The sequence below is a fragment of the Anthonomus grandis genome, chromosome 22 (genome assembly GCF_022605725.1).
Source record: "Anthonomus grandis grandis chromosome 22, icAntGran1.3, whole genome shotgun sequence".
In the NCBI taxonomy this organism is placed as follows: Eukaryota; Metazoa; Arthropoda; class Insecta; order Coleoptera; family Curculionidae; genus Anthonomus; species Anthonomus grandis.
In genome coordinates this window covers 32,098,368-32,112,261 of record NC_065567.1, presented here as the reverse complement: position 1 = coordinate 32,112,261, position 13,894 = coordinate 32,098,368, and the positions used below count along the sequence as shown (strand labels likewise).

Below are 13,894 nucleotides of genomic sequence, written 5' to 3'. Positions count from 1 at the left end.
TCCGTTATAACCCGGTGTTTTCGTAATGTAGGTGATGGGAATAAGCCGCTGATAGGGGTTTCTATAGCTATTTTCGGGTTTAAAGAAAATCGATTTTTCGCAATTTCAAAGTGCTATAAATCCCTCAGTTTTTGTCGAAACTCATTATAACCCGGTGTTTTCGTGTTGTAGGTGATGGGAACAAGCCGCTGGTATAGTTAGTTCAAATTCGAAAAAAATCAATTTTTGGTGAAAAATTCGATACGGGGGGGTATACCCTTAAAATGAAAAATCCCTAACTTTGGAGGTCCATATCTCGGCTTCTGTTGGCCCTATTGGGAAAATTCCAACGGTTTTGACTTAGTTTCGTCCTTCTGAATCCAACGAGACCATCCGCAAGGTCGTAGCTCCCATATTAGCTGAGATCTCGCATTTTTGTAGCCCATTTTTGGGCTCAAAAACGGGGTCGAAAACTGACTTTTTTCCGAATTTTCAAAGTGCTATAATTCCACTTGTTCTGGTCAAATTCCGTTATAACCCGGTGTTTTCGTAATGTAGGTGATGGGAATAAGCCGCTGATAGGGGTTTCTATAGCTATTTTCGGGTTTAAAGAAAATCGATTTTTCGCATTTTCAAAGTGCTATAATACGAGACAAATTATTTTATTTCTTCCAGGCACTCCAATGAGAAAAATATCAATATCTTGATTTTTAGTGTATGAATTTTAATCATTTTGTCACAAAATGCTCGGAAACTCCTTAGAGTATCCCAGATATGAATAATTTTAAAAAATTTACCACAAAAACTTAAGATATTCACTCGTTGCTCTTAGTTTTGAAGGTGCCAAATTTGTGCTCTTCGCGGATGATACAACAACAAGTGAGTGTGGGAGAGTGGTTCCTGTCTAATCGATTACTTCTAAATGCCAAGACATGTTTTTTTAATTAAAAGGAATGAATTCCAACCAGTGCGAATCTGTCAGGTTTCTAAGTGTGGACTCAGTTCTGTAGTACTGCTATATTAGCTTTTTCTTGTTCATGTATCCTGGAAGTTCTCTTATACAAATAATAGGGTATATATAAAACTTATGAGAACTCACACTTATGAGGCCAGATTAAGGAACTTCTCCTTAACTAATTTAAAAAGAGAGGAAAATCATTTTTAATTAAAAGGTGTACTCTAGCACTTCAGAGTTTCTTGAACTCAGATCCTTAGACATGTATTTCTAGTCCCTTAGTACCTAATTTAATACCTGATTTTTTATTTTTTTATCATTTTGTGTAAATGCTTATACCGGGTGGTACGTCGCCGAGCGGAACCTAGGAAAACCCATGTAAATTTTAAGGGGGTCAATTATTGGCTTCCCTGTACATTTTATAGAAAAAATGTAAGATAACTGTTTAAAGAGACCAATCTGGCAAACCCTTGTGCAAAGTTTCCAAAAATTTTAATAAGTGAATCTTCAATTATTCAATCTAACGTAATTGCAAAATTACCAAATTTTCGGTTCAGGTAAAACCAAACGGGCACCAGTAAAATGAATATTGTCACTGACATGAGGAAGAGTGTCAATAAATAAGTGACAGTCGATATTTGAAAACAAGTATGAATTATTCAATCGACAAAAAAATAGATATAATTATTTAATATAACTTCATCGTTATATTAAATAAAAGTTTCGATAAAAAAGTAATGTCATACTTTGAATGTATGGTTGTGAGATTGATAAAACGAAAAAAAAATTTCTTGTATTGGGCTGTACGTCAGATTTGACAACGCCTTATAACAAGTTGTTTGCTGGTGGGTGGTGTCTGGTTTTACCTGAACCGAAAATTTGGTAATTTTGCAATTACATTTAATTGAATAATTCAAGATTCGCTTATTAAAATTTTTTGAAACTTTGCACGAGGGTTTGCCAGATTGGTCTCCTCAAAAAGTTAACATTTGACATTTTTTCTGTAAAATGTACAGGGAAGCCAATAATTGACCCCTTTAAAATTTACATGAGTTTTCCTATGTTCCGCTCGGCGACGCACCACCCAGTATATTTTAACATGCAATGTTTTTTTTTGTTGACACAAGATTGCTGATGATCATCTTGGGCTTCGCCATTCTATGAGGCAAAAATCACTATTTGCTTATAATTATTATTGTGATTAATAGAGATTTTAAGATTCGGTTATTGCTTATATTATTGAGCATTTCAGATCAAAATAAGTTAACCACTATACTGATCCATCTCCTTAAAATCGTTCATTGAATATTACCCAAAGATTAAATCTAGAATACTCAATAATCAATTGATCCCACAAACTTCTGATATTCGGGCGAAATATGCCTGATTTCACCTTTTAATCAATAAAATAATATACAGATTTCGTCCGATTTTGGTCTCTTGAATAATTCCTAGATGTCACCTTATTCTTTTATGCTATTATCATTGATTGTCCTGAAAGCTTTCCATAAAATAGCTAGATGGCGTGTTTCAAACGAAAATAGGATGCTTTTGCACATCTTTTGATGAAAGCTATAAAACATTGGATTTTGGGTATTTTTTGAAAATGCATAGATATAAAATTCTTAATGTTAAATGTCAGTGTCTCACCAGCTAGTCATTTGAGCAGTAAAAGGCACAGAAATAAAACACGTCAGTATTAGAAGTCCATCATATATATTTTTATGTATAACATATGTTTAAATATATTTTTAAAGGGAAATTTACAGAAGAATAGCTTACAATATTTATATCAAGGTTTATATTTTTTTATATAATCTATGTTTAGCATAGAGGAATATTTAAGTACATTTAATACACATATATATTTTTTTCTTATTCACAATATGTTTTGTCGATATTTTTTAATTCATTATAATAAACCCTCTCTCTGTTATCAGGTACAAAATGCTATGAGTAAAAAAAAATTGAATATTTTGGCAAAATTTTCCGAAACAGCCTAAAAATTGAGTAAACTAGAAGGAGCTACAGTTCTTCGCTCAAATTATCGGCCATTTTGAACACTCAAACTGTCTATTTACTCCCAAATTTAGTCAAAATCTAGAAGAGGTGAGTAGGGGGACTTACATCTATCTATACATGTTCTCTGGACTATACACATATAATATATCTGTACTGGCGTAAGATACAGAATGTAGCAGTAAACTCTAATCTAACACTTATCTTCTTTTTTTTTTAACTAAGACGGCTCATATAAGCATTAATACACTGATTTCCGACATACAATATATCTTACAGCAAATTCATAAATAAGGTCATCTCATCGAAGATTAAGTCTACACGTCAGAAGTGGCTTCTGCGCCCTTCATATGTCACCCGATCACCACGCTCACCGCCAACTTGAATACGTTATTCGTGTCAACGTCAAAGTCAAATGCGTTTCCTCTTTTTCCTTTACGTCACCTCGAATCTGAATTATCTTTCGTGTCACTCTCTTCACCGAGAGAGTGCGGCTGCATGTTGTAGCTTGGAGATCTGTTGTGACGACCCTAAAAAAAATGACTTTCAAGTTACCGATTGCGCAACAAATGGTACTGAGTCGCATGCAATTTTTGTAAATGCAAGTCTACTCTGTTGATTCTAATGATGAACAGAGTATTTGCTTCAAGATGACCATAGCAATTGCTCAAGAACACACTTTGCAAGCACTATACAATATGCAGATATGAATAGTTCACCTTCCAAGCAGTTGATACCTACAACATCTACATAACTGCAATTTTAAGTAGGACTTCAAATGCTTGTAAGAAATATAAAAATTATTCCAGGCACTTGAAACCATTTGGTTCTTAGTGCGTTGTTTGATATAAGCTCAACTTATGCAAAGGGCATCGTCCATGTATGAAAGAAGAAGGAAACTTGAATAGTTCCTTTAACATTTATAATTTACTGAGATGGAACAGAACTAAGACTCTCCCTTGATATTGGTGATTTGGAGATCTGAATATAAAGAAAGAAAAAAATAAAAAAAACAGTCTTTCCACTAAAACTCTTTATTATATTCTTGACACGTGTTTCGCTAACGATGTTAATATCTTCGGGAAAAGATTGAAATGAAACTTAAACTACTTACAAGTAGCCTTCTATATTGACTCTAAAAAATTGGACCTTTATACCTATAATTTTTTTGATTTTATATTTAGTATTGCTAAACTTTTAAACGCATCTAATCTTCGACTGTTATTAACTGGATTTTCCTGATTAACTTGACTTTTCCATATTTCATTATCATTTTTTTTTTTTTTTAATTTGACATTAACTGATATATTTCTTATCACCTTTATTCAAATTAATCTCATAGATCGTGGACTTTTCATTGGTCTTCATTCTACAAAATTTCTCAACTTGGCGAAACTGTGATCGACCATTCTTAGCCCCCTATCCCTATCAACTACCTTGACAAAGCCCTATCAAAGCCTTTTATCAAAATAGGATCATATGATATTGCAACGAAGTTTGTTTATTTCATCTTTTTGAAATGTGATAGAGTTTTTAAGATATAACCTAAAACTGATGTTTTTTAATCAGCTTATCAATAATCCTATCGTCATAACCGTTGACTCTGTAATGGCTTTAATTGTTTCTTTTTCTTTATTAAATTTGTTACTACTTAGAGGAAATGGGAGCAGACGATGTAATATTTTAGGTAACTGGTATGACCAATCAAAAGAATTCGATGATCATTTCTATAAAATACTACGCACATGCTAACTAACTGAATGCAACGTAAAATATTCTATTAACATTTATTATTCAAAAATTAACTGTTTAAAAAAAAAGAAGAAAAAAGGAAGAAAGGAAAAGAGAAAAAAAAAGATTTTTTTTCATTTCGTTTCATCCATTTTTCCCCCTACTGCTTTTTCCCCTCATAAGTATATGCCTACCTATTTGTTTTTTTTTTCTCTCACTTCTTCTATTATAAGCCTTAACAGAATCCAGGAAGTTGTTTCCTTCTTTTCTGGAAGTCTGAATGCATGGCTTATTAGTTGCCTTACTTGTGTTAACTAAATTCTTTTTATAACCTATTGTTTTTAACATGCTCTCTTTGTTTAATATTCTAATATTTAATTCCATGTATATAATCATATTACCTTCTGTAATTATGCTTTTTTTGTATTGGTGGCTAATAAACATCTTATTATTATTATTATTATTATTATTATATAGTGCTAAAGGGCTTGCAACATACCAGTTGAATCAATGATGATAATTAGTATTATTCTCAATTAAACGTCTTAAAATAAAAATCAGTTACTGAAATACTTATTGTGCGACTCTAGTGGCATTTGTACATTCTGTTATTGCACCCGAAAAAATGAGGTCTTTAACCGGTCAAAAAAAAGTGCTGAATTAGGTGGTGAAATGGTAAACGGTGCTTATTTTTAGTCAGAATGTCAAGAGTGAATAGTATTCTGGATTCCTACGTCTAGGTTAGAGGTTAAATCCAGAATGTGATCCACAGGATGCGCGTGTCGTGCCATTTCCAAGTTAATTTTTTTTAATATTTTGCTTTAAACATAAGTGTATTACAAACCAAGTAAATTTGCATGGAAAATATTCTTCGGATAAATGTTCGAGTATCCTTTGGCACCTACACTACTGTATGCTTCTTTTTATACATAAATGTTGCTTTTTTAAGCACCTTTAACCACCGCTGCTTAATTTTATTAAGTGATTTTATAACAGGGTATTGGATTGGAACCTTTTAATGATTTCGCAGGTTTAGACAGAATTAAATGGTTGCAAAAGCTTTATTTCTTCTTCAGATAAATTCAAGCTTCAACTCTCGAACCCAACAAGTCCAAAAGACTTGTTTTTAGGTGCTGAATCCAAAGTCTTTAGGGTCTCATTAGAAGTAACTTAGAAACTGAATTTGTATGAATTTCTTGAAATACTGATGTATAAATGGTAATAATGCCTTGACTAAAAGGGAGCCAGTATTTTACCAAAAACAACTGTTTTTCTAGCAATTGTATGACAGATGTATAATTATTGATTCAGCTGATATCCTGCAAGTCCTTTGACGTTACTATACAGTGACCGCCTAAAGTTCCGCATAAATTCGATAAAAATTAGAGACATGATTTTTTGACAAAACGCTCGGACCCGTCGATTTTTATTTGTTTGTAAGTTGCGCATTATTTCACATAAATGTTTGTGTACAGGGTGAAACAAAAATAAAGATATGACGTCATCGGTCATTTTTTTAAATGGAATGCTATATTTTTTATTGCATTTATAAAATATAGGCGAAATTCTTAGCAAGTTTTGTATAACACGCCTTATCGGAAAACTCAACTGTTTCCGGAATATTTACATTTAAATAATTCTATTTACAATTTACAAATTCTATTCTATTACAAAGTCTATTTACAAATTAAGGTAAAGTCGAGGAAAAAAATAATGTTATAAACACTGCCAATTGTTTCTATTTCCATGGTTGCACTTGTAAAGAATCTCCATTTTCGAATGTCACTGTCAGTTCGAAAATTACTAGTTTTTCTATCAGAATAAATTATGGCTAATTTAACGGAAGCCCAACGAATTGAAATTTTGATGATGCAAGGGTACGGGGATCGAGTGCGCACGCAAAAAGAAGTAAGTTAACTGTTTAATGTCAAATACCCAAGCCATCCTATTTCTTAGTCAACAGTTAGTAGAATACAGCACAAATTCATGACTTCAGGCCATGTAAGGGATTTGCCAAGATCAGGTCGTCTGAAGAAACAAAATTAAACGTTCTGTTTTCCGTCAAAGAAAATTCAAACAATGCAACTTCACAAATTTCAGTTGTTAATAATATAGCCGAAACGTCAGTAAAACGCATCTTAAAAGCAAATAAATCCACCCTTATAAAATTAGACTAATACACAAATTAAATGAGGATGATCCTGATCGAAGAAACCAATTTTGCGAGCAAATGATGAACATTTGCAATAATAACCGTCAGTTTATGTTACGAGTTTTGTTTTCGGATGAAGCAACTTTTTGTTTAAACGGTGTCGTAAATCGGCAAAATTGTCAAATCCAAACTGGGCAACTGAGGCTCATACACCACAGTACCGTAAATCTATTAATGTTTGGGCTGGTATCGTGGAAAATAAAGTAATAGGGCCATACTTTTTCGAAGAAAACTTAACAGGACAACGCTATTTGAATTTTCTTCAAGAAGATCTTATCCCTGCTTTGGCTGCCCTATACTCAGACCAACAAGACCCTGCTGTCCCGACAGATAATTTGTGGTTTTAGCAAGACGGCGCACCGCCACATTTCTTTAAAATGTCCGTAATTACTTGGATACAGTGTTCCCAGGAAGATGGATAGGACGAAGAGGGCCAATCGAGTGGCCGACCAGGTCACCAGACCTAAATCCCTGCGACTATTTTCTATGGGGGTACCTGAAAAGTAAGTTTTGTTTGAGAAGCCAAATAACGTAGAAGATTTAAAAAATAGAATTAGATATGAAATTAGACGTATTTCACCCGAAATAATTAATAGTGTTTTACATGAGTTTGTAAACCGTCTTGCTTTCTGCCAAGAAGTAAATGGGGATCAGTTTGAACACTTATTAATAAGAGTTTTCACAGTTTATAACATTTTATCCTCCATTTTATCTTAATTTGTAAATAGACGTACTTACTTGCTATCTTGTTGGTTAAATGTAAATATTTCTGAAACAGTTGAGTTTTGAGATAAGGTGTGTTATACGAAACTTGCTTGGAATTTCGCCTATATTTCATAAATGCAATAAAAAATATAGCATTCCGATTAAAAAAATGACCGATGACGTCATATCTTTTTTTTGTTTCACCCTGTATACAAAAATTTATGTCCGAGCGTTTTCTCAAAAAATTATGTCTCTAATTTTTATCGAATTTATGCGGAACTTTAGGTGGTCACTGTATAAAAATATTCATAAAATTCCTTTAATATTTACACCAGTTACTAACATAGCATTGATTTAGATGATACGGTGTAAATTCTGTGACTATGGCAGACAACGTTGCCACACTAAATTGTGCATGCTTAAAAAATGTTGCTAAAATAACCAATTTCATCCCAAGGCAGGTTACAATTTTTTAATAATTTTTGCAGAAAAATGGGTTGGTTTTAAATGTGCCCTGGTAACAGTCTTATTATATTAACAGAAAAACTATAATCGAAGGCGTAATGTATGTAGCAACACTGTTTATCATATCTTAAAAGAGCCACTAGTTAACAGATCTCAGGCAATGTGCATACATTCGTATGATGATCATCATTTGCCGTAGATGGCGCAACTATGGCGATTAATATTAATTAATTTTAAAAATTTCATCGTGCTAAGTAAAATAGCAGATTGCTTAAATACCACAACTCTCACTAGAATTAAATTAATACCGGGGTTTCTACAAATTCTTTACAGTATTGACGTATAATTGGCAACAATATCTTGGCCAATAATTAGCTACTTTGAAGCTTGACAGAAATATCGTGGATCGTAAAAAACGTCGATCCAGTAATCACACTTCTTAACAGTCATTATTGCCAAGTGCACAATTAAAATGTTTCAAGGTGCTGAATCTAATAGCAAAATGCCTAAATACCATCAGGGGCTCATTAGAAGTATCTTAGTAACTTATGATTTTTTTAAATAGTATTGTATAATTATTAAGAATGCCTATTAATTAATAAGAAGCAAGTATTTCAATCAATCGAAATGATTACGTATCTGTCGTAGGACATTTTAAATTCAAATTTAAAAGACTTTTATTACCACTTAAACATTGTACATAGAAAATTACATTTTTTTATTACAAGAACTTACACAATGCTAAGAGTAATGCGGACTGAACTGCGATTATAAAAACAACCTATAACATATACACGAGCATGTGCTGCTCAGACCATTAAAACATACTAACCTAATTACAACTAAAATAAGAATAAAGACTTTTTCAATTATATTTATTTATAAATTAAATCATTAAAGCCTAAAAACATATAAAAGCTAAAAACAAAAAAAAATATAGGGTAATAATTCACTATATCAATTACATTAATATAGGTACCATTTGTGCAATAGACAGAGAGGAGAAAGGGCAGCAAAAACTGCTTTAAGCTGCAAACCAGCATATTTTTTTTACGCTCAAAAACACAGTTTTTTCAGGTGCTGAATCCAATGGCAGAATGCCGAAATGCCATCAGGGTGTCATTCGAATTATCTCAGTAACTAAATTTTTATGAATTTTTTGAAATACTGGCGCATATTTGGTAATAATGCCTTGCCTTGCCTAAGCACCTCTGAGCAAAGGAGCTTAATTTTATTAACTGATTTTATAACCAGATATTGGACTGGAGTCCTTTAATGATCTCGCAGGTTAAAATAGTATCAATTTGATTGCAAAAACCTTATTTTCTCCTTAGATAAATTAAAGTTACACCTTTCGAACCTAACGATTTTAAAAGACAATTCTTTCCAGGTATTAAATCTAATGGCAGAATGCCTAAATGCTATCTATCATGGTTTTATTACATTGATTTAGCTGATATGCTGCAAATACTGTAACTATGGCAGATGACGTTTTGACAATAAAGAGTGCATCCACTAAAATATCGCGTTTCATCTCAAGGCAATTTTCAATAGTTTTTGTAAAAAAAGGGATTCGCCTTAAATGTGTAGTTAGCTTTAAATATATTTTTGAAAAAACTGTAATTGAATTGCAAAATAAATATGGCACAAAAAGTATACTAAAATAAAAGATATAATAAAATACGAACAGTCTCACGAGAATTAAATTAATACCGGGATCTCTCTAATTTTTTTGAAATATTGACCTATGTTTGGTAACAATGCTCGACTAATAATTAGATAATTGATACAAATATCCAAATCGTCGATTTAGTAATCATACTTTTATTTTAACGGTCAAATGAACATCAAACGTACTGTTAAATGCGCAATTTAAATTGTTCAAGGTGCTGAGTCTAATGGTAGAATGCATAAGAATTACCAAAGTTTCAGTACCAGGATTTTCATAAATTCTTTAAAATACTGATCTCTGAGAGGTAATAATGCCTTGGCTAGTGAGGAGTAAGTATTTTAACCAATAGGAATGATCTATCGTAGGACATTTAAATGTATTATTAAAAAATCCATTGCATCCAATTATGGTAATTAATTTTAATTTATTCTAGAAAGTTACACTTTTCCGGGTGCTAAATAGAATAGCAGAATGCAAAATACCACCTGTCTCACTAGAATTTAATCAATACCGATTTTTCTATAAATGCTTAAAATATTGACGTATGATTGGTAACAATTTGTGACAATATGAATTTTTCAAGCGCAGAATGCCTAAATATCATCAGAGTCTCGTTAGAAGTATCTTAGTAATTGAATTTTTATGATTTTTTTTTGAAATAGTGACGTATAATTAATAAGAATGCCTTGGCCAATAAGGAGCAAGTATTTCAACTAATGGAAATGATTGCGTATCTGTCATAGGACATTTTAATGTAGCATGAAAAAATTGATTGCTTTAGGCTTTTTTTTTAACGGTCAAAAACACAGTTTTTTCAGGTGCTGAATCCAATGGCAGAATGCCGAAATGCCATCAGGGTATCATTTGAATTATCTCAGTAACTAAATTTATATGAACTTTTTGAAATACTGACGTATATTTGGTAATAATGCCTTGGCTAATAAGGGGCAAGTACTTTACCAATGGTCAAGCACCTTTGAACAGAGAAACTTGATTTTATTGAGTGATTTTGTACCAAGATATTAGATTGGAATCCTTTAAGGTTCTCATAGGTTAAGACAGCATTAAATGATTACAAAAACTATGTTTTCCCTGCGGATAAATTAAAGTTACACCTTTCAAACCTAACAATTTTAAAAGACAATGTTTTTTAGGTGCTGAATCCAATGCTATCAAGATTTCATTACGTTGATTTAGCTGATATGCTGCAAATACTGTAATTATGGCAGACGACGTTGTTACACTAAAGAGTGCATCCATTAAAATTTTGTTAAAATATCGAGTTTCGTCCCAAGACAATTTTTCAATAGTTTTTGTAGAAAAAAGGATTCGCCTTAAATATGTGGTTAGCTTTAAATCTATTTTTGAAAAAACTGTTATCGAAATGCAAAATAAATATGTCACAAAAAGTATACTAAAATAAAAGATATAATAAAATACGAACAGTCTCACGAAAATTAAATCAATGAATGCCGAAATGCCATTAGGGTGTCTTCCGAATTATCCCAGTAACTAAATTTTTATTAACTTTTTGAAATACTGACGTATACTTGGTAATAGTGCCTTGGCTAATAAGGGGCAAGTACTTTACCAATGGTCAAGCACCTTTGAACAGATAAACTTGATTTTATTAAGTGATTTTGTACCAAGATATTAGATTGGAATCCTTTAAGGTTCTCACAGGTTAAGACAGCATTAAATGATTGCAAAAACCATGTTTTCTCTGCGGATAAATTAAAGTTACAACTTTCAAACCCAACTATTTCATAAGACAATGGTTTTTAGGTGCTGAATCCAATGGCGATGGATTTTTCTACAAATGCTACACAATATTGACGTATGATTGGTAACAATGCCTTTGACCTTAACGGTCAGTAATGTTAAAGCATAATTTCAATTTTTCAAGGTGCTGGATTCAATAGCAGAATGGCAGCTTAAATATTGAATCTTACTAAAATTGCCTCAGTATCAGAATTTTTAGTAATTTCTTGAAATACTGATTTCTGATTGGTAATAAGGCATGGACAGTGACAAGTAAGTATGAAAACCTATAAAAATGATTGCGTATTCGTTGTAGGACTTTTGACATCTCTAGACATCGTTTCTTTACCAAATCTTTTTGAGGAATCTGACAATAATTGATAATATTCAACACTTACTAACAAATCTCCTCCAAGTTATTTTTGTAATTTGAAGCTGATGTAAAATTAAGACTCTTATTAAGAACACGTTCTTCTTTTCGTGATTTATCCTTCAGACTTCTTAACTTTCGTAGTTTTTTATTTAGTGAAGAAAAGTTGCTTATAAATTTGCGATTAATAACCTTTAATCACCCTATGCTTGATACTCTAAATCAGTTTGTCTAAGAGTGAGTTTTTTAAAAAGTGTGTATGCTTCCAATTCTAAAATTCTACCTTTAGTATGTAAATGTAGTAAGTAGTTTTCATTTAGAGTTAATATTCTCCCGAAGATGCTAAGATTGTTAGCGAAACATGTGTTGAGATTAAAATAAAAAGTTTTGATAACTGTTTTGTAATTTGAGTGTCACACCAATTTTCAATGATAGGACTACAAAGATGGAGAATTTAATTAGACCATTAAAAATCATCATCTGAAAGAAAAATCTTTTACTATTGAAGATAAAGAGTTGAATCTATCAGATTTGTTGACTATGGAAACTTCTCTAATAGTTATTAAAAGGAAAAATTAAGAATGATGAAACATTAGAGTAAAGAATGAAGACTGCGTTTACCAATGGCACATGTGCCATTACATAAGAATTCTAGTTGAATTACAGTGTGTAAACTTTTTCATGTTTGCATATTATCAGCTTTTAAGGACACAAATTGCATAATTGTCATTTTTCCGCCAAGCATTTTCATAGGAAACTGATAGACACTTATTTATTTTTACCAATTTTAAACCTATAACAAAAACGAAATAATGAAAAGGATTACCTGCAGTTGAGACCCTTCAGATCCTCTCCGTGATCCACGCGATCCATTATCGGTACAAAAGCAGCGGCAAATAATTTTCTTAAAGGCAAATCTAAAGTCCTTGGAGAAAAGCGCGTAAATTAAGGGATTAATGGCGCTGTTGCAGTATCCCAGCCAAAAAAGTATCGAAAATACCAGGGGGTTTATACAGTCTTTGCAGAACGCCCGGACGAGGTACATGGAGAAGAATGGGAGCCAGCATACGATAAAACCCCCGACAATTATTCCAAGGGTTTTTGCCGCTTTGGTTTCCATACGGAAGCGCTTAACCTGGATAAGAGAAATTATTACAGTTACTAATTTAATTTTCTGTCAGTATATGGCAACAACTACACCTATTCTTCATATACTTTTAACAAAATCTATAATTGTTTGTTGCTATATGACAACACTGCAGTGCACAGTAAGCCTATTGTTGGTGTTTACTTAAGCGTTGCTGCCATATATTTTCTTATTTTACATATTTTAACGACCAATTAAAAGAGATGTACAAAAATGCAAATATATGGCTCTTAAATCCTTTTAAAGTTTAAAGAAGTGATGTCAAATAAGCACAAAAGATAACACAGTTGTTGCGGAAGGAATTGTTGAACAACAATCTTTTCTTTGATTTTATTTTTAGGTTTTTAAGCTCATTGAGGCGTAACGCAATAGTTGACAACGACCGATCAAATTTGTGTTTATGCTTGCGCTATTTTGTTAAGCAAGCTGCTATGGAAATTCTGATTTCTTATTAAATGCGGATTTTTCGTTCCAGGAATATTTGAAATCTACGCAATTATCTTAAAATAGACTGGAATATTACCCTTACAATAAGCAAAAAAAAATGGAAAGGAATTTCTATTTCATTTAATTTAATTAAATTTGCTGTTTTAATAAGACGCTCCAAGTTTTTAATTTCATTTATCAATTCATTACGAGTAAAGAAATCGGATTTTTTCTCTACATAGTTATCTTAACAGTGATTTAATTGCGATTTTACATTTATCTCAGTAGTGATTTTAGGTGTTTTGACCAAAAACCTAAAAAATTATTTGTTTCTTAATTCGCCTTAAGATGGTGTGCAGCTAAAGCTGGTGACTTGAACTATTGGTTCAGCTGTATTTAGAGTCGCAAATATAAAGGATAAAGTAAAATATTCAAAAAAGTAAAATAATATT

At 32.0% G+C, this 13,894-nt stretch overlaps 1 protein-coding gene across 1 annotated transcript in view; it reads right to left on the bottom strand.

Moving 5' to 3' along the window:
* Positions 1-2,631: 2,631 nt before the first annotated feature.
* LOC126748763 (octopamine receptor Oamb) overlaps positions 2,632-13,894 on the bottom strand; it is a 207,612-nt gene continuing 196,349 nt past the window's right edge. The window contains exons 7-8 of the mRNA XM_050458204.1: positions 12,696-13,004; positions 2,632-3,483 (exon numbers count right to left, since the gene is read on the bottom strand). Coding sequence (XP_050314161.1) covers positions 3,394-3,483; positions 12,696-13,004 — 399 coding nt within the window. The 3' untranslated portion in view covers positions 2,632-3,393. The remainder of the gene's footprint in view (positions 3,484-12,695; positions 13,005-13,894) is intronic.